The sequence below is a fragment of the Canis aureus genome, chromosome 32 (genome assembly GCF_053574225.1).
Source record: "Canis aureus isolate CA01 chromosome 32, VMU_Caureus_v.1.0, whole genome shotgun sequence".
In the NCBI taxonomy this organism is placed as follows: domain Eukaryota; kingdom Metazoa; phylum Chordata; class Mammalia; order Carnivora; family Canidae; genus Canis; species Canis aureus.
The window spans coordinates 42764763-42787860 of record NC_135642.1 but is presented as its reverse complement, the minus strand read 5'-3'; the positions used below and the strand labels follow the sequence as shown (position 1 = coordinate 42787860).

The window sequence follows — 23098 nt, the reverse complement described above, 5'->3', positions numbered from 1 at the left end:
CGCCCCCAGGGAGGGCGCCGCGCCTGCGCCAGAACGGCCGCCTCGCTCCCGGAAGTGGAGGGTCTGCACGGAGAGCGCCGCTGGGTCTGGGCGCCCGGAGGCAGAAGTGCCGGCGGAGCTCGCTCCTCAGCCCCCCGACCGCCATGTCGTCCGTCGACACCAACCCCTTCGCAGACCCGGTGGACGTAAACCCCTTTCAGGTACAGCCCCCGACTCCGTTCTCCAAGGCCGCGGCGGCCCGGGCCTCGTTCGCTGGAGCCGGGAGACGTGGCGTAGGAGAGACGGGCTGTCTGCCCAATGGGAGAATGGGCTCTGACGGGCGTCCAATCGTCGTGCCCGGGGGGCGGGGCTAGCAGCAGGTGGCACCGGGAAGGGGCGGGGCGCGGCGGCCTGGAAGAGCCGGGGGGACCCTCCAGCTCGCCCGACGTCGCCCCGCGGGCTGGACCCTGCCAGGCAAGGGGACTGAAGCCGAGGCTGCCGGGGAGAGAAGCGACTTCACCGGAGGGGGACCCCCTCCCCACCCCGCAGACTTGGGGGGACACCCGCTTCGAGTCCTGTTAGGACAGAGGGTGACAGCAGCACAGCGGGGTGGAAGCCTCTAGTGGGCAGGAGAAGGAGGGAGATCCCAAGGCCAGACAGGCCTACAAGGTGTAGGAAACCCGCTGAGCATTGCTCGGGCGCGGAGGTAGCCAAGGCACGCTGATACATGGACTTGATAAGCACTCGGCACCTTGGCCACGGCTCTGGTTTGGACCGGGATTTAAGCCAGAGCGCAGAGAGCGCCCAGGTTAGGGAGGGAGGAAACGGGAGGGGGCGGGCTCTGAGGGTCCCGAAGCGCTGGCAGGGGCGCTGAGACCTGTCGACCTTTGCGCTGGCCTCGCGTCTGGAGCAAAGGATAACAGCCCAAACCGCGTAAAGCCCAAACCTCTCTGCCTTTGAGCTGCCAAGGGTGTTGTTCTTCCACAACGAGGGGCTGGGACTCCTGCTCGCTCCCGACCTCCCGTGCCTCTCCTTTCATGTCTGCTCAAAACCAGTTCTAGGGAAGCTTAATTGTGCTGACTGGTGACTTACCAGCTCCGACGATTCTGCTCCGTCAGGATGTCACAGGCACGTGAACCCATCCTGCTGGCACTTTATTCTGGTCGTTGGCCGCTGCTGCGAAGTTTCCTGCAGGTGTAGGGGAAGTGCTGACAGGGGTCCTTCCTGCGACTCACAGCATGAGTTTTCTCACCTTGAATTCCTTCAAGGGTCAGAGCAAAGGCAAAGGAGCCTAGAAGGACATGATGGTACACTGTGGAGAGAGTGGACATTTTATGCTTCTTTCTTGGTCTCAAGGGAGCCCTCCAGGCAAATTTTGGTAGCTTGGTCTTTGTAACATCCTGAACAGTCCCCTGGCAGCTTACTGTTCCTTTTTTTTAAGATTTATTTATTTATGATAGACACAGAGAGAGAGAGAGAGAGAGACACAGGAGGAGGGAGAAGCAGGCTCCATGCAAGGAGCCCGAAGTGGGACTCGATCCCGGGACTCCAGGATCGCTCCCCGGGCCAAAGGCAGGCGCTAAACTGCTGCGCCACCCAGGGATCCCTTAGCTTACTGTTTCTTGATAGAACCCTTGCAGGGACCTTGTCTCTTATGTAACGCTGTCATCTCTATTAGCTGAGTACGGAAAAAAACATTTGCTTTTTTTTTTTTTCCTGCCAGTATCATCTGGTAAGAGTTTGGTTTATTATTTATTTATTTATTTAGATTTTATTTATTCATGACAGAAACAGGGAGAGAGACAGAGAGAGAGATAGAGAGAGAATGAGAGGCAGAGACACAGGCAGAGGGAGAAGCAGGCTCCATGCAGGCGGCCTGATGCAGGGCTCCATCCCAGGTCTCCAGGATCAGGCCCTGGGCTGAAGGCGGCGCTAAACTGCTGAGCCACCCGGGCTGCCCAAGAGTTTGGTTTAATTGCAAAACTGCCGTATAACACTGGACTTTGAGTTTTGGTAAGGATCTAGTAGTCCCTTGGAATGGGTTCTGTGTAATAATTTGCTTTTTTTCTTTTTGTCCCCCCCGTCCGAAACAGACATAAGATGTCTGCTGCTATCCAACAGGGGCAGTCAGCTGTCGAAAGATGCAGAGAGTTTGTCCCCCGTGCTAGCAGTGGATGAGATAATTGGCCTGTGTGCTGCCCTGTATTAATAGCAGCTTGAAAGTCTTAGTCTTAAACCACATCTCCAGCCCCAGGAATGATTGTGCAAACTGTGGTCGAAGTAACTTCTGCATTCAAGTGAGACAGTCTGTCCATCAGGCAGCCCCAGGATATGGCAGGACAGGAAGCAGCTGTGGGCCTGTAAAGAGCAACATCTGGTGGGGAATCCTGTGTGGGAAGACAAGAGCTGGCTGGCTGTGACTCTGCTCCTGCTCTGGGTTTTTCCTCTTGGCACACGGCCCCCGGGGGGGGAGAAGAGCTTTGTTCATGAGGCCCCCAAGCTCTTTCTCCTGGAGAGCTGCCCTCCCTGTCCTTGTGATGAAAGTGTCTGCTTCCTTGACTGCCAGGGCTGGGACATTGGGAGGGTACAGCCCTGGGGTGACTGGGTGTGAACCCAGCTTCATTTACCCAGGGTGTTAGCACAGAGCTCAGGAGAGAACAAGGGGAGAGGAGGGCGATAGGCTCAGAAACCGTCACACCTAGCCAGCTTTCAGAGCAGAGTCATGTTTTCTGCCCCTCCATGATGGGTCATGAAAGTATACTTGGTGTCCAGAGTCCCTGAGCTGGGAGCATCCTCAGAAATCTGTTGTAACCCCTCAATTCAGAGAGGAGGAAACCAGGAACCCAGGGATGATGGGACAGTCAGCAGCTAATTTGCAGCTGGCAGGAGCCCACATCTGGGGCTTTTGAAGTTCACATTATTGGTCTTAAACTGGGTTGGGATTATTTAGGCCAGCTAAGGAAGGAATGTATCTTCGTCATCACTGTCCACATTCTTGAATTGAGAGTACTGGTAGTGGTGATTAGTGCTAGTTAAGTGAGTTTTAGTACTCACTAATTAGTGTTAGCTATGCAAGTCCCCCCACCCCCACCCCCCAGTGTGTGGGACTTGAATAATACAGATGATACTGTGCTTTTTAAGACAAGTATCTGCTTTTTAGGAGCATATGTTCTGAGCAATACCAGTCCTGAAAGGTGCTCAGGGATATGTAGCCATCTAAGTTTGGGAATCACTCTGTATTCCATTTTTCTTGAAGATTGACAAGGGTTGTTAGTTTGCGAAAGGCTCTGAGCAATCCTCTGGTGAAGACATTTGCTCAACTTGATCTGACCCAGTACTTCTCAAAGGTATCCAACTATGGAATCCTTTTTCTGCTAACTCTTATAATAGACTATGCAACTTCCGGTGTGCCTTTATTTATTTTTTTTAAGATTTTATTTATTTATTCATGAGCGACACAGAGAGAGAGAGAGGCAGAGACACAGACACAGGCAGAGGGAGAAGCAGGCTCCATGCAGGGAGTCCAATGTGGGACTTGATCCCAGGTCTCCAGGACCACGCCCTGGGCCAAAGGCGGCGCTAAACCCCTGAGCCACCCAGGGGACCCCCCCTCCCCCCCGCCATGTGCCTTTAAATTGACTTCTTTACTCGTGTTTTTTATCCACCTCCTACTCCCACCCACCTCCCCTGCCCTGTGCTGAGGGTGTGAGCTTTTTGACCTCTTCTTTGCATAGAGTTATAATTGGGATCCTTAGCAAACTTCTGCAAAGCGAGAGCTGTGAAAGCAGAGTTGTCACAAGAGCACAGCAGAAGTTTCACCAAACTTCCAGGAGGAAAGCAGGAAACTGCAAGCCAAATGTTACCGATTTTACAACCTCCCTTGGCACTCCTAATCCCTCTGTTAATTATAGTGCATCTGCTCTGTACTCCGTGTATGCGGGTCCTGCTTTGGACTGATCCCAACGCGTCTGCTCCCGAAAGCTTCTCAGGAAGTCTTGTCAGGGTGGTGAAGAGGTAGAGGGCTGAAGGTGGGCATTGACATGCCCGTTTGAGTTTTCAGCAGTCCACTAACAAGCAGGTCACCCAGGCCAGTGCCAGAGCTGCTTTCCTTCCAGGCATTTCTGCCACGTTGCCCCCAGGCAGACGGCATCGATCTCAAGGAAAGGGAGTGAAGTAGCTGGTGGTGCTCGAACAGAGAAAACCTTTCAGTGTCATGAGTTGCCAGATCACACAATATCACTTTCACACGTTGCCTCCTTGCAATTAAAAGATAATCTCAGTGCTATGGCTGCTTCCCAGTGATTTAAAATGCTTCTCTCCTGTGGGAGGTGAAAGTGGTGGCAAAAACGTGATTTGGGTGTGAACAAAAGTTCCCTTGCACGGACATGGAGGCTTTGCCGTTTCCCAGAGAGGGTGGGCTCCAGCTTGACTGACTTTGGGAATTCTTAAAAGCACCAGATGGACTTGTTGGAAGTTGCCTGTGGAATTGGAGCATTGTCTCAAGCAAATTGAAATTGGTAAAGTTCAGATAGTGTGAGTCCAGACAGCTGCCAGATTGAGGAGGCGGGGTGGTGCTGGTGGTGCTGGTGGTGCTGGGAGTCGTCTCCCTGCCTCTGTGGCTGGCACCTCGTCTCCCTGCCTCTGTGGCTGGCACCTGGAGCTTGGCTGGGTGGTAGAAAGCACCTAGCCAGAGATGCAGCTAGCTTGAACACATTTGTGTTTTCTTTTTTAAGACTATTTATTTATTTATTCATGAGAGAGACAGAAAGAGACGCAGGTAGAGGGAGAAGCAGGACTCGATCCCAGGACCCGGGGATCAGACCCTGAGCCAAAGGCAGACGCTCAACCACTGAGCCACCTGGGCATCCCTACACCTGTTTTCTTTGTAGGTACTTGGAGTAGGTTAATCCTGTGTTTAGAGAAATGGTAATATTTAACCGGGATGAGCAAGGGGTTCTTGCCACTCTGTCAGAGAAGAGTGCTGTGCACTCTTGACCTGTCCAGCAGCACTCAAGCAGTGCCTGAGATGCTGACACATGTACGTACATCGCTGAGCTCCTGCTGCTCCGAGGGCCTGTGCCAGAGATGGACGTAAATGAGCACGCGGCCGGCCAGAGCTTCTGATGTGGCCAGAGAGCCGGGAAGTGCTAACTGTTCACGGTGACACCGAGTATGATGACATAGTCAAAACTTGCCAGCAGCAGCTGTGAGGGATCCGAGGAGGAAAGGCAGAGTCAGGTGGTAGGAAGGCTTAGGCTGAGAGCAGGGAGCCTGGCAGATGGGAGGCGAAGGTATTTCATATTTCAGGTGACACAGCACCAGCAGCTATATGTGGCTCCTGTCTGCTGTCGCCAGGCAGCCCCAGGCACCTCCTGCCTCCCCCCGGCTGCAGGCCTGGACGCGCCCGCCGCTTGCATCTCGCTCACCGCTCGGCTGGTGTCTGGTGCTTCTGTCCTCGGCCTCTCACCACCTTCCACCTGTTTTCAGCCTGCGAAAGCTGGAGCTCTGTCCTTGACTTTGTGCTCAGCGGATGCCTCTCTGAGGAAGTTCTTCTGTAGCCAGCCAGGGTGCAGGGGAGCAAGAGCACCAGGCTCCGGGGACCCGACCAGGCCTGGTTCGGCCCCTTGGCGCTGACCAAATCCAGAGGCAGAGAGATGAATGGTGGTGAAACAAGAGAGGGATTTATTGCAGTGAGGCCCACACCAGGAAGGCCGCAGACTCAAGGACTGTCTCCCAAGTGGAGAAAAGACTTTCAGGTTTATCTCGGGAAAGTATGGGACAAGGGTCAGTGCGTGCAGGTACTGCACTTTGGCCTCAGAATAGCATGCACATCCCCGCCGTCCCGGGTCTGGAGCTCTCGGGGCACCTGCGGCTTAGCAGTAGAGCATGCCACTCTTGGTCTTCCGGTTGTGAGTTCAAGCCTCACGATGACTGTGGAACCTATTTTTAAAAACCCAGACCAGACGTAGGACTCTAGCCCTTACCTTCTCCCGAGCTTCAAACCAGTAGCTCCATGCCTCACCTGGATGTTGCCAACCGTTTCGAGCAGACATAGTCTATAGGTATCTCCCAACCGACTCGGTATCTTCTCAGGGCGTCTCCCTGCTCCCACACCCTCTCCTGACAAACCTGTTCCCCTTCCCCCGCGACCGCTGATCTTGCTCAGCGGTGGCACTGGTCACCAGTCACCCAAGGTAGCCACCCAGTCGCTCTAACTTCCCTTCCCCCTCTCCTGCCCAGAGAGTGATCGAGCCCGTGGCATCTACCTGGGCAGGGTGTCTGGAGTCTGTCCCTGCTGCTCCCCTCCCAGCTGTCATGCTTCACTGTCACCCCTGTGGACTGCAGTCCTGGCCCATCCTCCCTCCCTGCTCACCACGGCAGAGATGCCGGTGCCAGTCTCTAGCTGCCCTGCGCTGCCCTGGGGTGGGGTCCAGGCACCTGCAACCTGCCCGACCTCTGCTTCATGCTGGTTCCTTGGCACTCCTGTTCTCTATACTCTTCACTCCACAGTCCTCAGAACTGTCTTCTGTATAGAGACTGCTTTTATTTTTTACTTATTTTTATTTATTTATAGTTACTTATTTTTAAAGATTTTTTTTTAAGATTTTATTTATTTACTCATGAGAGACACAGAGAGGGAGGCAGAGACACAGGCAGATGGAGAAGCAGGCTTCATGCAGGGAGCCCGATGCAGGACTCGATCCTGGGACTCCAGTATCACGCCCCGAGCCAAGGGCAGATGCCCAACCACTGAGCCACCCAGGCGTCCCTTAAAGATTATTTTAGAGTGGGGGTAGGGGCAGACGCAGAGGAGAATCTCAAGCAGATCCTCCACTGAGCACAGAGCCCAACCCTGGTCTTAAGCTTACAAACCTGACATCCTGACCTGAGCTGAAACCAAAAGTCAGGTGCTTAACTGAGCCACCTGCCGCCCGCCCCTAGAAGCCACTTTATTTTATTATTATTTTTTTGAAGATTTTATTTATTAATTCATGAGAGACACACATACACAGAGAGGCAGAGACACAGGCAGAGGAAGAAGCAGGCTCTATGCAGGGAGCCCAATGCGGGACTCCATCCCAGGACTCTGGGATCATGCCCTGGGCCGAAGGCAGACGCTTTAACCACCGAGCCACCCAGGCATCCCTAGAAGCCACTTTTAAGTCACAGGCTTGAGCACTGGAAATCTGAGTCAGGTAGAGGGCCCATAGAGCCCCCAGCCCCCTAGCGGAATGCAAACAGACTCATTAAGTGACTCACCTCAGAATACCCATGAGCCCCAGCTGACCAGTGGGCTGCTTATAACGGGGCACAGGTACCCAAACTAAATCCCATCCATTCCCATCCCATCCCCCCTTACTTCCCCTTAACTACACCCCCCCGCCCCCACCTCACGGCTGACAGTGTTTCCTTTGCTGTCCTGCCCGCTGCTCCCTTGCAGCATTTTCAATAAACTTCTATGTTCTCTGTCCTGCCTTGGGTGAATTCCAGCCTTTACCCAACTGGGTCACCCCACATCCTGTGCCCTGAACACGTAGAGATGCTGTACCTTTGCAGATGCTGCTCTCGCCTCCCTCCTTAGTGCCTGTTAAACCTCTGTCATCGCTCAAGATCCGACTCCTGTGCCACCTCAGTGAGGCCTTCCCTGACTCCCAGTCTGCTCCCAGTCTGCTCAGTCCCTCCTTCCACTGTGAAGCTATTGCCTGGCCTTGTCCTCTTCCAACACTCCCACCCTGACTGCTTGTTCTCTGTATGTCCACTTCTTGAAGGCAGGAACTAAGGCTTTTTTTTCCCAATGTCCTAGCCCTGTTCTTGGTGTAGGATGGGTTGTGCAGGGAGTAAACCAAAGTGGAAGGAAGTGGCAAGTGGCTCAGTTTGACCAAGGACAGACTGCTGCCAGGGGTGCTGGCACTGGGTCCTGGAGGGCCTCTGGTGCCAGGCCACGTGGTTCAGCCTCACACTCTGAGCTGCTTTGTTCATCACTACTGTGGCAGGTAGAGAGGCTTGAGTGCACCTTGCTCGTTTGGTGGGTTCTCGGGCTCTTTTTAAAAATGTGTGGGTATGTGTGCTTTGAAGGTAAAAATAATGTCATCACATTATAGGAAGTTTATTTATTTTATTTTATTTTATTTTACTCTTTTAAAGATTTTATTTATTCATGACAGAGAGAGAGAGGCAGAGACACAGGCAGAGAGAAGCAGGCTCCACACAAAGAGCCTGATGTGGGATTTGATCCTGCAACTCTGGGATCACGCCCTGGGCTGAAGGCAGATGCTCAACCACTGAGCCATCCAGGCGTCCCACATTATGGAAAGTTTAGAAGACAAAATAGATCATTTCTATTTCTGTAGTGTTTCTTTTACAACCTTTGTTATTTTGGTGTGTTTTTTACCCAGTCTCTTTTCATATGAGTTCTTTTGACAGAATTGTTATTTGGGATTCATATAACAAGGCCTTTTCTATATTGCTGCCCTGTGTTCATAGCTGCGATTTTTAATGGCTGTTCAGGCCATTGGGGGGATGTGTACTTAAACATTCTTGTGCTCGTTGTCATTGGATGTCCTGATTTTTTGTTTTTTAAAGATTTTATTTGTGGGGTGTCTGGGTGGCTCAGTGAGTTAAGCATCTGCCTTCGGCTCAGGTCATGACCCCAGGGCCCTGGGATGGAGCCCGGTGTCAGGGTCCCTGCTCGGTGGGGAGCCTGCTTCTCCCTCTCCCTCTGCTCCTTCTCTCTCCTCTCCCTCCACCCCCATTCATACTCTTTCTCTCTCAAATAAATAAAATCTTTGAAAAAAAAGATTTTATTTACTTATTTGAGAGAGAGTGAATGAGTGAGTGGAGGGTGAGGCAGAGGGAGAGAGAATCTCAAGCAGACTCCATGCTGAGAGCAGAGCCCAGTACAGGGCTCTATTTCACGACCCTGATATCATGACCTGAGCCAAAACCAAAATCAGATGCTCAACCAACTGAGCCACCACGGTGCCCCTGATTTTCTTTGCCCGTTGTAAATACTGGTGCAATAAATGTTTTTTGCAGATACAGATTTTTACATATTTTCATCATATTTCCTTAGGGTCGATTCTCAGTTAAGGAAATACTGAGGTTATGGCTCTTTTCACTTGGGACCCAGCCAGCCCACCTGGGGATGATTGCCCTTTTTTGTCGTATGACACATACCCTTGTCTCCAAAGCAAATAGGACTTCACAGAGTTTCCAAAGTATTGGTAATTCCCTGCCTCCCAGAGAGAATGGCTGAGTTGTTTTTGTTAATGAGGTATTTATTAATGTGTTTATTTGGAGCCTGAAATAAACCCCCTACTGGCAGCTTGGGTGGCGTGTAGGACGGAAAAACAGGGAAAAGTTACAGCTCATGCACAGCCAGGCCTGTGACATGGAAAGTGATTGCCAAAATGGAAACACGCATGTTTTCCCCGCCCTTCCCAGCGGAGCTCCAGCCTGCCTGTCTGCCTCCTTTGCCTCTGTTCCCTGACACTCCAGCTACACGAGGGGCTCCCCTTCCCCAGGGGTGGTGGGCCTCTCCTCCCCTCTCCTGCCCTCCCTTCCCCGCCCTCCCCTTCTTCACGCTGCCCTGGGCTCTTGTGCTGTGTGCACATGTCTGCTAGAACCATCCATCATTGGCTCCAGGAGGGCAAGAGTTGCACCCCTATTTGTCTTGGTGCGTCCTCCCACTGTAACTCTTCCCTGAATGAAAAGAACCGAGTGCAGGAGAGTTTTCTTTGTTACCAGTTCAGTGACTGCCATTAGCCAGCCTGAGTCCTTTGTGTACCATGGGGGTTTTAGGTTACCTCTCTCTAGGTGAAACTTAGCTCTCGCATCCCTTGAAATAACGACTTGACCCACTTACGAGTCAGCTGATGCTTGGTAAGTGGGAAAGAAGGTTGCTGCAGGGGACTTCTTATTTTCATATGATTCAGAGTAGAAGCCAAGGAATGGTCTTCATTCAGACCGGTCAGTGTGGCCCTTCGTGTGAGACTGTCCGCAATGTCTCCCACCATGAGTGTGTTCCCCAAGGACTTCCCTGAAGTCCAGGAATAAAAATGAACAGAAGCAGGTGTCCCGGTCACTCACAGTGCCCTATCAGTGCTCCTTGGGAATGGGGTTCATTCATTCAACCACACATTGAGTACTTTGCCGACGGCAGCAGGCTTTGGGGGTGCGCTGCTGAACAAGGCGGACTATTCCAGGCCCCTTTTCTGAGGTGGGGTGCTTCTGGACCCTGAGGCTGCCACAGTGATGCAGGTGCTCCTCAGCTTTTGAGCAGTACTCCCAGAGAAAGTAGGGGAGAGCATACAGCAGGTACTCTGCAACATCACGTGAGCTTCTGCTCTGCGTCCAGCCCTTCACCAAGCACTAAGAGCCAGAAGTATGAAATAGACATAGAAGCTTCTGGCTGGAGCGCCTGGAGGGCTCAGTCAGTTAAGTGTCTGCCTTTGGCTCAGGCTGTGATCCTGGGATCAAGTCCTGTGTCTGGCTTTCTGCTCAGTGGGGAATGTACTTCTCCCTCTCCCTTTGCCATTCCCCACGCTTGTGCTGTCAAATAAATACACAAATCTTAAAACAAAACAAAACAAAACAAAACAAAACAAAAAAGAAGGCAGTAGCAGCATTTGGCTGCAGAGGGTACCTGCTAGTGGAGACAGTATTTGTTTTTGTTTTTGTTTTTTTAATATTTATTTATTTATTATAATAGTCACAGAGAGAGAGAGAGAGAGAGGCAGAGACACAGGCAGAAGGAGAAGCAGGCCCCATGCACCGGGAGCCTGATGTGGGATTCGATCCCGGGTCTCCAGGATCACGCCCTGGGCCAAAGGCAGGCACCAAACCGCTGCGCCACCCAGGGATCCCGAGACAGTATTTGTTTATGGTGAGTCTAGAGGGGTCCACGGCCAAGAGTTAAAGATTCTAGAAAAAGGAGAAGGGATCACTACAGACAGAGTAGTCAGCTTGCCCAGCCCAGAATCCTCTTCTGGCTGACCTTAGTAAAGGAAATGACATCTCTTCATGGTCTGGAGGTTGCTTATTAAAACGTGTGTGCCTTGGGCAGACATGTGGACCAGCACCCGAAATTGCTACGAGAGCCACCCTCTCTGTCCTCTGTCCCGTGACACAGACTCAAGTAACCAGTTCCTTGGATGGTGGATCTGATTTCAATGACTTCAGCTCACCCGGCCTGCTGGAGCTTGGTGCTATGCGGAGTCCGAAAGGGGATCGGAGCCTGAGCCCCAAATCTTTCTTGGAGGAAGCCAGCCCTGTGATTCTGGGAGAAATCTGCTAGTCACTCAGCTAGCAAATAACCTCAAGGCCAGTTCCCCCAGCTCAGGTGGCCTTCTGAACCTCACCCTACCACTTTGTTCAAGTTATAGGGGCTACCCGGCAGGGCCGGTGTCCAGCAGAAAGGACATTAGCCATGTTGTCTCCTTGCAGAGGACATTGGGTGGGGGTGCAGAGGTGAGGTTCGTCCAGAGAGAAGTGAGAAGTGAGTTGGGGTTGTGTGCCCCGCTCTGGGCCAGCCCCTGGGGCCAGTCAGCCAGTCTCACCGTTCAGGAATTGGAGGCCCAGGTGGGAAGACGAGAATTGGTACATGTGAAAAACCTCAGCAACGCCCACCGCCGACCCTTGCTTCTCTGAATGTACCGAATAGGGACCAGCTATGTTGAGACCTAAGATAAGCACAGCACCCTGGCGAAGGTCTGTTTCCCACAGCCAAGAATTGAGAGGACTGTCCTCGGAAGGTCTGTGTCGTGTGAATATTGTGTTTGAGAATCTGTTTGGTGGAGGCTTCCTGGTGGAGGTGAAGCTGGGCCAGCCAGGTGGGAGCGTGTGAACCAGCCATGAGGGAGGGGGTTAGGTACACAGGGGGGCCAGGGGAGGCCTTGGAACCAGGGCCTTGGCAAAGTCCAGCAGCCTTGTGCCCAGCCTTCACAGCTGTTTCTCCCGAGCCTAGGTCGAGCCTAGGTGATGCAGTGCTGGACCTGAGCCCCACACCTATTATGTACCGGAGGGGAGGGCAGGGCAGGGCAGGGAGGGCGGGGCCGAGGGGATGATCGGGTGATAGAGCGCTGGGGAGGGAGCAGGATGAGGCCCATGGCCCCAGGCCAGCACGGAGGCTGCTGGGGTGCAGGAGATGACAGGCAGTGCTACGCAGGCAGGCCCTAGGCCAGAGGGCTGGCCTTGGCAGAGGTCAGATGGGGAAGGGAAGATTGAAAACTCAGGAAAAGACTGTGTTCTGAGGACATTTTTGCATTTTTTGAAAAGAATCCAGGAAAAAAAAAAAAAAAACCAAACCCAAAAACATTCTCCCAGCTTTTCATCGGAGCCCTTTATGCCTCTATTCCTAGCGAGTGTGCCTGATTTAATAAAATCAGCACTGGCAGCCAGCAGCGTGTTTGTGTTCCACGACCTTAAACTGTCCTTTAAAAAATCAGAGGAATAAGTACTTTTTGTAAGACAATAAATACAGTAACAGAAAGGTTATAAAGTAAAAAAATAAGTCTTTACCCCTGTTCCCCCTCTCGCCCCCCCAAAAAAAACCCACCCCAATCCTGGAGGTCAATGCTGTAAACCGTTTTTCATCTGGAAAGGTTACCAACAAGGATATGGGTGGTATCTATTCTGAGGTCACGGAGTGCGAAGCTTGCTCTGGGTCTCTTCTGGGGAGTCACTGGAGCTGAACTCCTTTTCCAGAAAGGGAGAAGATCGCAGCAGCCTTGGTGTGGCAGGGGCTGGGCACAGGAGCCTTCCCGAGAGGGAGGGGATCCCTGGGAGTGCCTGCTGGCCCTCGGAGGGGCCAAGCGATGGCGATGTGCCTCCCCTTCACCGACAGTCTCTGCTCACGTCTCATGGCTGTTTTCACCTTGGCAGGATCCCTCTGTGACCCAGCTGACCAATGCCCCGCAAGGCAGCCTGGCTGAGTTCAACCCCTTCTCAGAGGTTGGTGAGCATGCCCTCTTTCTGAGTCCCTGGGTCCTCCGGGTGGTGCCACGTTTCCGGGGCCAGGAGCCTTGGCAGAGGCAGCGACAGCTCTGAGAAGCTTCAGTCCTCAAAGGGACAGTCCTAACATGAACTGGGGGGGGGGGGGGGGGGGGATGAAGGATTCACCAGTCTGTGATCTGGGCCCCTCTCTGAAGAGGGCTAGACAGCGCTGGGGAGCCGTGGCTCCAGCAGGGGTGCTGGGTGAAGCATCACGTTGCCCAGCGCCCGAGACTTCGTGCCTCAAAGGGAATGCCCCTCACAGGTGTGCCCCAAAGGGAATGCCCCTCACAGGCAGGGGCACATCACTCACCCTGCCATGAGTTTGCCCTTGTGTGGCCGGCCAGTGGAGCCACTCACCTGCCTCCTTTGGGGTGTCGCACACAGACAAATGCAGCGACAACAGTTCCTGTCACGCAGCTCCCTGGGCCCTCGCAGCCAGCGGTTCTCCAGCCTTCCGTGGAACCAACCCAGCCCACCCCCCAGGTAACTGTTGACGAAGATCCCTCTTGCCTCTCCTTTCCAAAAAGGGAAGCCACAGATCAGTAGCTGAGCTCTGAGATTGGAGGGAGAGCGTGGACACAGGGCCTTAATTCCTGGCTCCCCCTCAAGGGCCCTCTTGGTGATCTCTCTGGAGCTGGTCACTTGCACATGGAGGCTCTGCTCAGCCACCCTGGATCCTTACACCCGCCCACCACTACCACCAAAACATAAGCTCTGCTTACCAGGCTGGAGTCCTTGGTGTCTTTAGAGCATTTGCCCCTGTTGAGCCATTCCAGATCCTTCTGGAGCTTTAGTTTGTCCTCCCCACTTGGGCCCCAGAATCTTTTTTTTATTTTTATTTTTTTACCTCTTTTATTCCTGTCTTCCCTCCTATTTTCCTTTATCCCTTCACCAAATACCGTGAACCCTGTCCGCCTTGTGCCTGACCCTCTACTCCATCACCTCACTGCCCTGCCCCTGTGGTGCGCGCCGCCCCGGTGAGCATGACCCACAGTGGAGTTGTGTGTTGCAGCTCCTGCTTAGACAGGCCAGCAAGTTCCTGCCTACCAGATTCCTGACAGTGAGTGAGCTCTCAGAGAGGCAGATGCTACTAGGAGGAGATAGTATTCTCAGAGACAGCTACATGCGAAAGCTTCCGAAGGTAGGCAAAGCGTAGATGAACGTGAGTGAGGGCAAGGCCCGAGCCAGGCTTTGGACTCTCATGGGTCCCAAGCTGTTCCCGTTGTCTGACTGGACTTGGGAGGGACAGCTGAGACCCTCAGCATGGCCCAGCGTGGTCAGTTCTGGGCCTGCTTTGGCCCCCAGTGCCTGGGATCATCTCCCAGAGGCAGCCTTAGCTCTTCGGAGAACTCGTTGGAGAGAGTGGGAGAGCGAGCGTCTGTATGTGTACGCACACACACACATATACATATGCATGTACGCGTATGCCTGGCTTCTCGTCCTGCAAGATGACCGGTTTCGTGTCCGCTCCCTGAGGACTGTAGACTTCATGAGGACCCGAGCCCCAGGGCCTATCGCACCTGGCAGGACTGGGGCCCTGGGCTGCATTGCTGGGGCTAGCTCGGCTCAGCCTCCCAGAGCTCCCCAGATGCCTCCTCACTCCAGGGCCTTGCTGTCCCGCGCAGGGGATGAAGCCTGCACTTTGTACGACCTCCAAGGTCCTCCAAGCCTGGTGACGGTCCTGGGATGTAACCTTCACAGATTGGTGGTGGGCGGCAGGGGTATCTCCCAGGGTCTGGGGGTGGGGAGGGGTGGTGCCTAGATCCCCGAGGCCTTCCCTCAGGTGCCTCCTCTCTGTGCTCACTGCTAGTGGGTTTGCACTGTGCCCCCTTCACACACACACCCTCCAGGCTCTTCAAATGAGGTGTGGCTCTCTGGTTTCTGGTTACAGGTTAGTCTCTTGTGAGGCCATTTCCCCTTTGCTGTTACCCTAACGGGTAATTGAAGTTTCCCTGGATTCCAGAACAGGGGATAGTTCTCTCTGCTCCAACTCAGGGAGGAAGGAGAGAAGAGAGCCCTGGTTAAGGCTGGTGAATGCCTAAGGGAACGGAGGTGGTGTAGAGGCATAGGACGCAGGTCACCTTGGCGTCTCTGTGATGCTCTCTGGTTCCCAAGACGCCGTGGGGCTGAGATTGGCTCTCCCTGCATGGGGCAAGGCCCTTCTGACGTCCTGCTGAGTCTGACACCACCCCTCTATCTCCCATGTCTGGCTGCCCGTGCCTTCTGTGCCCCCCAGGCCGTGGCCTCCGCAGCCCAGGCAAGCCTGCTCCGGCAGCAGGAAGAGCTGGACAGGAAGGCAGCTGAGCTAGAGCGAAAGGAGCGGGAGCTGCAGAGCACGGTGGCCAGCTTACATGGTAAGAGAGGCGGCCAGCCTCTGGGCCAGCGTGTGGGGCGCAGGAGCCTGCCCTGAGCGTGCCTGTCCCGGGGCAGCCCTGGAGCGCTGCTGGGTCTTGGTCACCTCCGTGGTGCTGGGGCCGGTGCGGAGAGCAGGGAGGTGGAGGCCGGGAGGCCGGCCGGCAGTGTGGTCCACGGTGGAGGTTATTTCCACAGGCATCCCCAGCTCTGAAAGTTCTTGCTAGAGTAGAGGCCCTGCTCCTGCATGTGCTTCCCTCTCATCTTCATGATGATGACCCCTGGTGCTTACGGGCTGGTAGCTCATAAAAGTAACCACTTAGGCCATTTTGCTCTGTTTCCCAGGGCATTTGGGATCCATTATCTTAGAGTGGGCTTGTGGGTTTCCGTGCCCCATCACACTTTGGCCCATCACCCACTCCCCCCATAGAGACCCCTGAGCCTCACTTGCCGGTGCCCTTCTGGGAGCCCTGGTTTGGCCCATAAAGTACCAGAGTGTGCCTCCAGCAAGCCACTGCAGAAGCCAAGGCCTTACCTCATTGCCTCTTTGCACACAGTGAGAGAGAACAACTGGCCACCCCTGCCCTTCTGGTGCCCTGTCAAGCCCTGCTTCTATCAGGATTTCTCCGTCGAGATCCCTGCCGACTACCAGCGGATATGCAAGATGCTCTACTATCTCTGGATGTGTGAGTCCTGCCCGTGCCCTCTGAGCTCAAGCCCTGTCTGTGGTCTGACTGCTCCTCGCTACAGACCCCAGTGCCTCTCAGTGCTGGGCTGAAGGGGGCGCCTTCCGCCCACAGGATTGGCCCTCCACAGGCTACTCCCTGCCCTGAAAGGGCCAGTTCCCGCCACAGATCGAGGAGGGCAGGCCTAGCAGGAGGCTTCAGAGTTCCCGTGGGGCTCGTTGCCCTGAAGGGTCCTCCTTGGGTGAAGGCCTCCCTCCCTTAGGCCCCTCGGCTCCTAGGAGCGCGGGTGAATAGAAGACTCCCTGTACCTCCACCATGCAGGGCCAGGGACAAGAATCACCGAGAGAAAGGCCTCTTCCCCGTGGATCAGCCCTTGAGTCTGCCTCCCCACTCCCACCTTCATGTACCCAGGCTGTCCCTTCACCTTTTACGAACTTGGTTCTGTCCCTGGTTCTGCTGCCCCAGGAGCTCACCCTGCCTCCATGTAGACCAGGGTCCTGTTGTGTTTCCACTGTGGCCCTCACTGTGTGGACCTCGCATCCCCTCCAGGGGTGGTTTGCCGGGCCTGGGAAACCTTCAGTCCCCTTGGCACAAGCCCATTTCTCTCTCCTCACCCTCATTTCTCTCTCCTCACCCTCGCCAGTGCATTCGGTGACTCTCTTTCTGAACCTGCTTGCCTGCCTGGCCTGGTTCTTAGTCGACAGCTCCAAGGGAGTGGACTTTGGCCTTTCGATCCTGTGGTTGATCATGTTCACCCCCTGTGCCTTCCTTTGTTGGTACCGACCCATCTATAAGGCCTTCAGGTGAGTGGGGCTGGGGCAAGGGGTGAGCATGTGACTGGCATCCCAGGTAGCCAGCCAAGGGCCTTACGCCCTGGGCTCCCATCCCAATCTTAGAGCAGAACAGGGTGGTAGGGAAATCCACTTTCCCATTCCCACCCACAGTAGAGCAGATGGAGGTCAGGAGCCATTTTCCTGAGTTGTGCCTGGGTCTGCTCTGGACAGTGTCCTTGGACTAGCAGGGGAGACCTGGAGAGGGATTCGCAGCCTGCCTTGTGCCCCCGCCGCTCCCATGCCTAAGTCTGATGCATTAGGACTTCAGACGGATGGGCTTCTTCACCCCCCCTTCAGCTTTCAGGCATGCAGCTCCAAGGAGGTCTGACTTTGATAAGCTCTCCATGGCTTATCACTGGGAGCTTGTGTGCGCCCCTCCTCCACCTCCTCAGGAACTCGCTTGAGCTCACTGAGTGCCAAGTGATTGACCTAGAATGGACACTGGACTGTGGGTCTACCTCGCACACCCCTAGGGCTTGTGGAAGCGTGCCTCCAAGTTGAGTTGATGTTTTCATTTAGGGCCTGGGAGCCTAGCAGGCCCCAGGGATGGGGCAGGGCAGTGGCTGAACCCTCCCATGCACTCGGCAGGCAGTGTCCCAGCCCTGAGGACCTGGAGACGGTGGTTCAGTTGAGAATTCTGCGCCCCCCGAATAACTTTTCTGGCCAATGGTTTTATAATTAGGTATTTATACCTTTGGCATAGATTTCCTTTTATGAAATACAAATCTGTACTCCGGGAAATGGACCCCTCTTAATATTGTCCTCTGGGAAGCAACTTTATTAGCTCTTTGGTTAAGGGGTCAACCACGATCTCTTAAACTGAGTGACAAGAGCAAGAGTGACAAGCCCTTTTTGATTATGATTATAGATGTCTATGTCCCCTGGACAGTGTGTCTGGTCCCCAGGAGCTCTTCTGCACTCCCATCCTGCCTCCTGGCTCCCTGTGCCATGCGGAATCAGGAATGCTGAGGAGTAAGCCCCGAGCCCGTTTGTGACTTCCAATTTCCCCCTCTCTCCACAGGTCCGACAACTCTTTCAGCTTCTTCGTGTTCTTCTTCATATTTTTTTGTCAAATAGTGATCTATATCATCCAGTTGGTTGGCATCCCTGGCCTGGGGGACAGGTGAGAGCTGGGGCACCACGAGGGAATGATGCTTTCCAGGTGGCCTGGCCTCTCTCGCCCTGTCTCCTGGCTCCCGTCCCAGAGGACCTTCCCCCCCTGGCCAGGAGGGGGCGGGCTGGCTGGCGTCCTCTCCTGGGCTCCTCTGACTCTTCATCGGTTGTCACTTGCTGCCTTGCCTGTTCACCACTCTCTGGGGTTTTGTGGGTGGACTTGCCCTGCACCCTTAGGCTAGCAGGGCTCTGTCCTGTGGTGGATTGCATCCTCCTCTGCTCCTGCCGCGCCCTCCCAGAGGCTGGTGCTACTTCTGGAGGCCCCAGGCGAGCCCTCGGGTTTGGGCAGCTGCCAACGGAAGCCCTGGCCTTTTGCGGACTCTGTGCCGTGACTTTGTCTAGAGACCCTGTAATGTCAGGAGCTGGAGCCCTAGCCTCTCCCAGGTTGCTTTGAGCATGGAGCTGGCTTGAGTTTCCTGGGTGCCGTAGTCCTCAGCTCTAAATTAGCCTCAAAAAGAAAAGCTGCTGGTTGATGTTTTCCTTTCTGCCCCAGTGCACAGGGAACATGACAGAAAGGTCGGGCTGCCACTTGGCTGAGAGCCCGAGGCTGGAAGAGCTGTACTACGTTGGTCCCCACCCTCCAGTGGAGCTGGCCGACCCAGAGCGGAGGGAGGGGACTGACTCACCTTGCACTTGGAGCATGCACCCTGCTCTCCCGCTACCCCTCATCCGGCTCGCCCTGCTGTTTCTAAGCTGGCCCCTTTCTCTCTGAGAATGCCATTCCTCACTATCCTCAGTGAGATCCTGGAAGACAGGCTGTGGCCTAAGTGCTGTTTGTTCCTGACCCGCATTCAGCAGGCTTGAGTTCTGGTCCCAGCCCACCCCCTGCTCAGCCCTCACCCCTGCCCCGCCAGGCTTCCTCAGGAGCTCTGCAGCCCCCAGCTTCCCAGGGCCTTCCTCACCTCCCTTCCCAACCCCCATGGCTGGCTGGCTGGAACCCCATCTTGATGATTATAAAGTACACAGAAGATAAAATTTATTTTATTGACCACTTCAACCATCTTAAAGTAAAAAATTAAGCAGTGTTTAGTAGATCCACAATGTTACACAGCCCTTTCCTCTATCTGGTTCCAGCACATTTGTGTCACACCAAAGGAGACTGTACTACTCAGCAGTCCTCCCCTGAGCCCCGGGCAGTGACGGGGCTTCTCTGTGGCCATTTCATGTAAATGGAACCATGCAATGTGTGGCGGCTTGTTGCGCCCAGCCTTTCTCATCGTGATGTTGTAACACGGATCAGTACTTCTCTTTTTCTGGAATAATCATCCATCCGCTTATCTGCTCATCACTAGACAGAGCCTGGGGTTGTTTCCACCTTTTTCCTGTTGCGAATAGTGCTGGTATGAACATTTTATAAAAGTCTTTGAATATCTGGTTTTGGTTCTTTTGGGTACGTATCTGGAGTAGAATTGCTGGGTCATGTGGTAAGACATGGGGCGGGGCAGCCACGGTTTCCTGAAGTGGCTGCACCATGTTTTCTTTAACATGTCCATTGGCCGCATGTGAGGGTTCTTGTCTTGCCACAACCTCACCAATGCTTATTGTGTTTTGTTCTCAACCTGGAGGTAAATCTCACTGTGATGGTTTTTTTTGTTTGTTTGTTTTTGTTTTTGTTTTTAAGTAGGCTCCACACCCAGCATGGAGCCCAACATGGGGCCCAAACCCACAACTCAAGACCGACTGACTGAGCCACCTACCTAGATACCCCTCTCACTGTGGTTTTGATTGACATTTCCTGAATAATTAATGATGTTGGCCATCTTTTATGTACTTTTTGGCCATATGTAAGGAATATCTATTCAGGTCTTTCTCTAGTAATGGGGTTGCTTTTTTTGTTGTTGAGTTCTTTATATATTCTGGATACTAGCTTATCAGATTAACACATTTCCCCCTCCCCTTTTCATTCTTGTGATAGTGTCCTTTGATGCACAAAAGTTTTAAATTTTGATGAAATCTATTCTTTTGTTGCTTGCATTTTCACTGTCCTATCTAAACCAGTGCCAAATCCAAAGTCATGGAGGGTAAACTGTTTTCTTCTAAGTGTTCTAGTTTTATTTTTATTATTTTTTTAAGATTTTATTTATTTATTCATGAGAGACACAGAGAGAGAGGCAGAGACACAGGCAGAGGGAGAAGCAGGCTCCATGCAGGAAGCCTGACATGGGACTCGATCCCAGGACCCTGGGATCACGCCCTGGGCTAAAGGCGACAGTAAACCGCTGATCCACACGAGCTGCCCAGTGTTCTGGTTTTAGCTCATATTAGGTGTCTCTGATCTATCTGGGGTTGATTTTTGTGTAGCTGAAGTCAAGGTCCAGCTTCATGGTTTTGCATGTGCATGTCCAGCACCATTTGTTGAAGAGTGTTCTTTCTCCATGTAGTGGTCTTGGCACCCTCGTCAAGGATCAGTTGATGGTAGACATATTGGCGTGTTTCTGGACTCGGTTCTTTTCCATTGATCTATATGTCCTTGTGCCAGTAGTGCACTATTTTGAGAATTGTGGCTTTGTAGTAAGTTTTTAAATCAGGAAGTGTGAAAATATCCCCTTTTATAGGTAAGGATCCCGGGGTTCAGGAAGGTGACATGAATGACGGGAGGCAGAGGGGCTGCCCTGGGCCCTCAGTGGGAGGAGCTGAGGTGATACAGGATGAGTGTAATGGGTTGGCCAGTATTCCTTTTCCCCAGGGGGTGAGCCTTTGGAAGTTAGCAGCCCAGCTTTCCATCTGCCCTTGTAACAGCAGGAAAAGCCCCCCTCCTCGCCCCCCATACTACTCCTGTCTGGGGGCAGCGTGGGGCCTCTCAGCCTTCACAGGCCAAGGGCTTCTGGCCCATGGCTCTATGCTGCAGGGAGGTGCCTGGCTGGTGGCTGGTCAGCCTACAGTGGCCACTTAGAGAAGAGGACCTCTGGGGCCTACTCCCACTGTGTCCTCTCTGGCTTCCTCTTCCCTTTGCAGTGGTTGGATCGCAGCCCTGTCTACACTGAAGCAAGACCACTTGGCTGTGTCGATCATCATGATGGTGGTGGCTGGCTTCTTCACCCTGTGTGCCGTGCTCTCACTCTTCCTTCTGAAGCGGGTGAGTGGTGGGCACTGGGGCAGCTCTCTCCAGCCTCCGCCTCGGGGATGCCCATCACTGGAGGCAGTCGCTCCCCTCTCCCCGAGTCCCAGAGGTCCAGTGACTGTCACCAAGGCTCTGGGTAGGAGATCAAGTGGGCATCCAGGGTGCACTTCTCACCGCAGCCTCTTTCCGCAGGTGCACTCCCTGTACCGCCGGACGGGGGCCAGCTTCCAGCAGGCCCAGGAGGAGTTTTCCCAGGGCATCTTCAGCAACAGGACCTTCCGCAGCGCTGCCTCCTCTGCTGCCCGGGGAGCCTTCCAAGGGAACTAGTCCTGACTCTCCTTCTCTGCCCCAGCCTTTTCTCTCGCTGCCTTCTAGCTGCACTTGCCGTGGGTGCCTTAAACAATGGTTATGCTCAGCACAGACCCAGGGAGGGTCTTGCCGGGGTCCTTCCTCCTTCCTCAGCCACCAGCTCTCCCATTTTGCCCAAGGGAAGCGGAGGGAGGGACAGGGCTTTTTTTTTTTTTTTTTTTTTTTACAGAAGAGAAAAGAAAAAAAAAAGCTGTCTTCTCTGGTGGTGGTTTGGTAGGATTCGAAGCAGTGGGAATGAAGTTCACCCCCCCACGCACGCACATACACACACAGACACACGCATGTGCACATACATGTGCACACTTGGAATCACCAGCTGACCTGGACCTGTGCCAGCTGGAGTCTTATTTCTGCCGGGTTCCTGGGGCTCCACTCCTCCCCAGCACGCCTAGCCTGAAACTGGCTCCACGGACCCAGCCTGTGGCATCCACAATCCTGCCTCTACCTTCCTGCCCAGGCTGGGGTAGTCGCCCAAGGGCTCCTCTTTAGATGAGCTCCAGTCCAGGTGGATGGAAAGCTCTGTTCCCCAGATTACTCTGAGGTGGTCTCTAGGCCTCCAAAGCCTCGGGCATCACCTGTAGGCTCTTCCCTGCCTTATGTTTCTCACAGATTTAGAGCCGATCAGTGTCCCCTGCACCTGCCCCCAGTATGGGTGGCATGTGTGCCCCTTGGGGCCTCTCTGAGCCCTCCCCTCCATGGACGTACTGAATGTGCAGTGGGCTTGCCTGGGATTTGGGGATGGGAGGGATAGAAGACGTTGACCCCAGGTGGTCCTGCCCAGCCTTTGGCAGTTGTCTGGCAGGGTGGAGTCTGACTGTCCTGCTGTGGTTTGGCCCTGTTTATCCTGATTTCCTCTCCTCCTGAGGAACAGCAGCCCTTTGCCAAGGCCTCGGCTTCTTCCCTGCTCTGCCTTCCACCCTCAGCAATAGGATTCTTCGGGAGGGCCGGAGAAACATTCCAGGACTGTACCCTCTTGCTGGACCCAGAGCCACTTATGGGATGGTCCGCCCACACCCCCAGCCGAACCTGTCTCCTGTCACTGGCCCTGGTAATTCCGTGGGCGTGTCTGTGGGATGGGCACCTGGAGCCCCCAGATAAGCCCTGCACCCTGTCCTCGGAAGGCTGCATACAGGGGTGGGTGTGTGGACTGAGGGCACTTTTCAAAAAGCTGGCCAACTGCCTGCCTCTGGCACCTGGGGCCCACTCCGACGCGGCGCGCGGACTGCCAGCCCGCCCAGCCCCAGAGCCGCCGAAGGCCGTGGCAGTGATCAAGGTTTTGTAAACTTTCTGGTATTTTTTCCCCCGTGTACAAATGTATATGTTCTGTCTCGATTTTTGTGCTTTAAATAAAAACGACATTTTCAGACAACACGGATCCCCCTGTCTGGTATACTTGGGGGGATGGGGAGGCCCACGGAGCCTGCACGAGAGGAGGCGGTCAGGTCAGGGTGCCGCCTCTGGGCCCTGCTCCGCCGGCCTGGAGCCCCCAAGCCGCCTCCCGAGGCTACTCGGCCAAAAGCTCCGTCTCGTCCCACGGTTCTGGGCGGGCGGGGCCCTTGGGGGAGCCTCCGCGACTCGGACGCCAGCCCGCGCAGCTGCTCAGCCGCGCTCCCCGCCGTTGCCCCTCCCGTGAGCCCTACAGCCCGGATGGG

General features: G+C 54.2%; 1 protein-coding gene across 4 annotated transcripts; it reads left to right on the top strand.

The window, feature by feature from the left end:
* Positions 1-17: 17 nt before the first annotated feature.
* SCAMP2 (secretory carrier membrane protein 2) lies at positions 18-22815 on the top strand. Of its 4 annotated transcripts, none has more exons than XM_077881935.1 (10): positions 18-200; positions 12862-12930; positions 13357-13455; positions 13985-14113; positions 15209-15326; positions 15882-16010; positions 16654-16813; positions 17865-17966; positions 20972-21092; positions 21270-22815. In XM_077881935.1, exons 1-10 carry the CDS (start codon positions 144-146, stop codon positions 21402-21404), a joined length of 1119 nt encoding a protein of 372 aa, XP_077738061.1. In that variant the 5' UTR covers positions 18-143; the 3' UTR covers positions 21405-22815. The 4 variants fall into 4 exon arrangements, with proteins under 4 accessions (XP_077738061.1, XP_077738063.1, XP_077738060.1 ...); XM_077881934.1 differs by lacking the exon at positions 18-200 and adding an exon at positions 463-787; XM_077881937.1 differs by lacking the exon at positions 13985-14113 and having other exon boundaries at positions 19-200.
* The last annotated feature ends 283 nt before the right edge of the window (positions 22816-23098 follow it).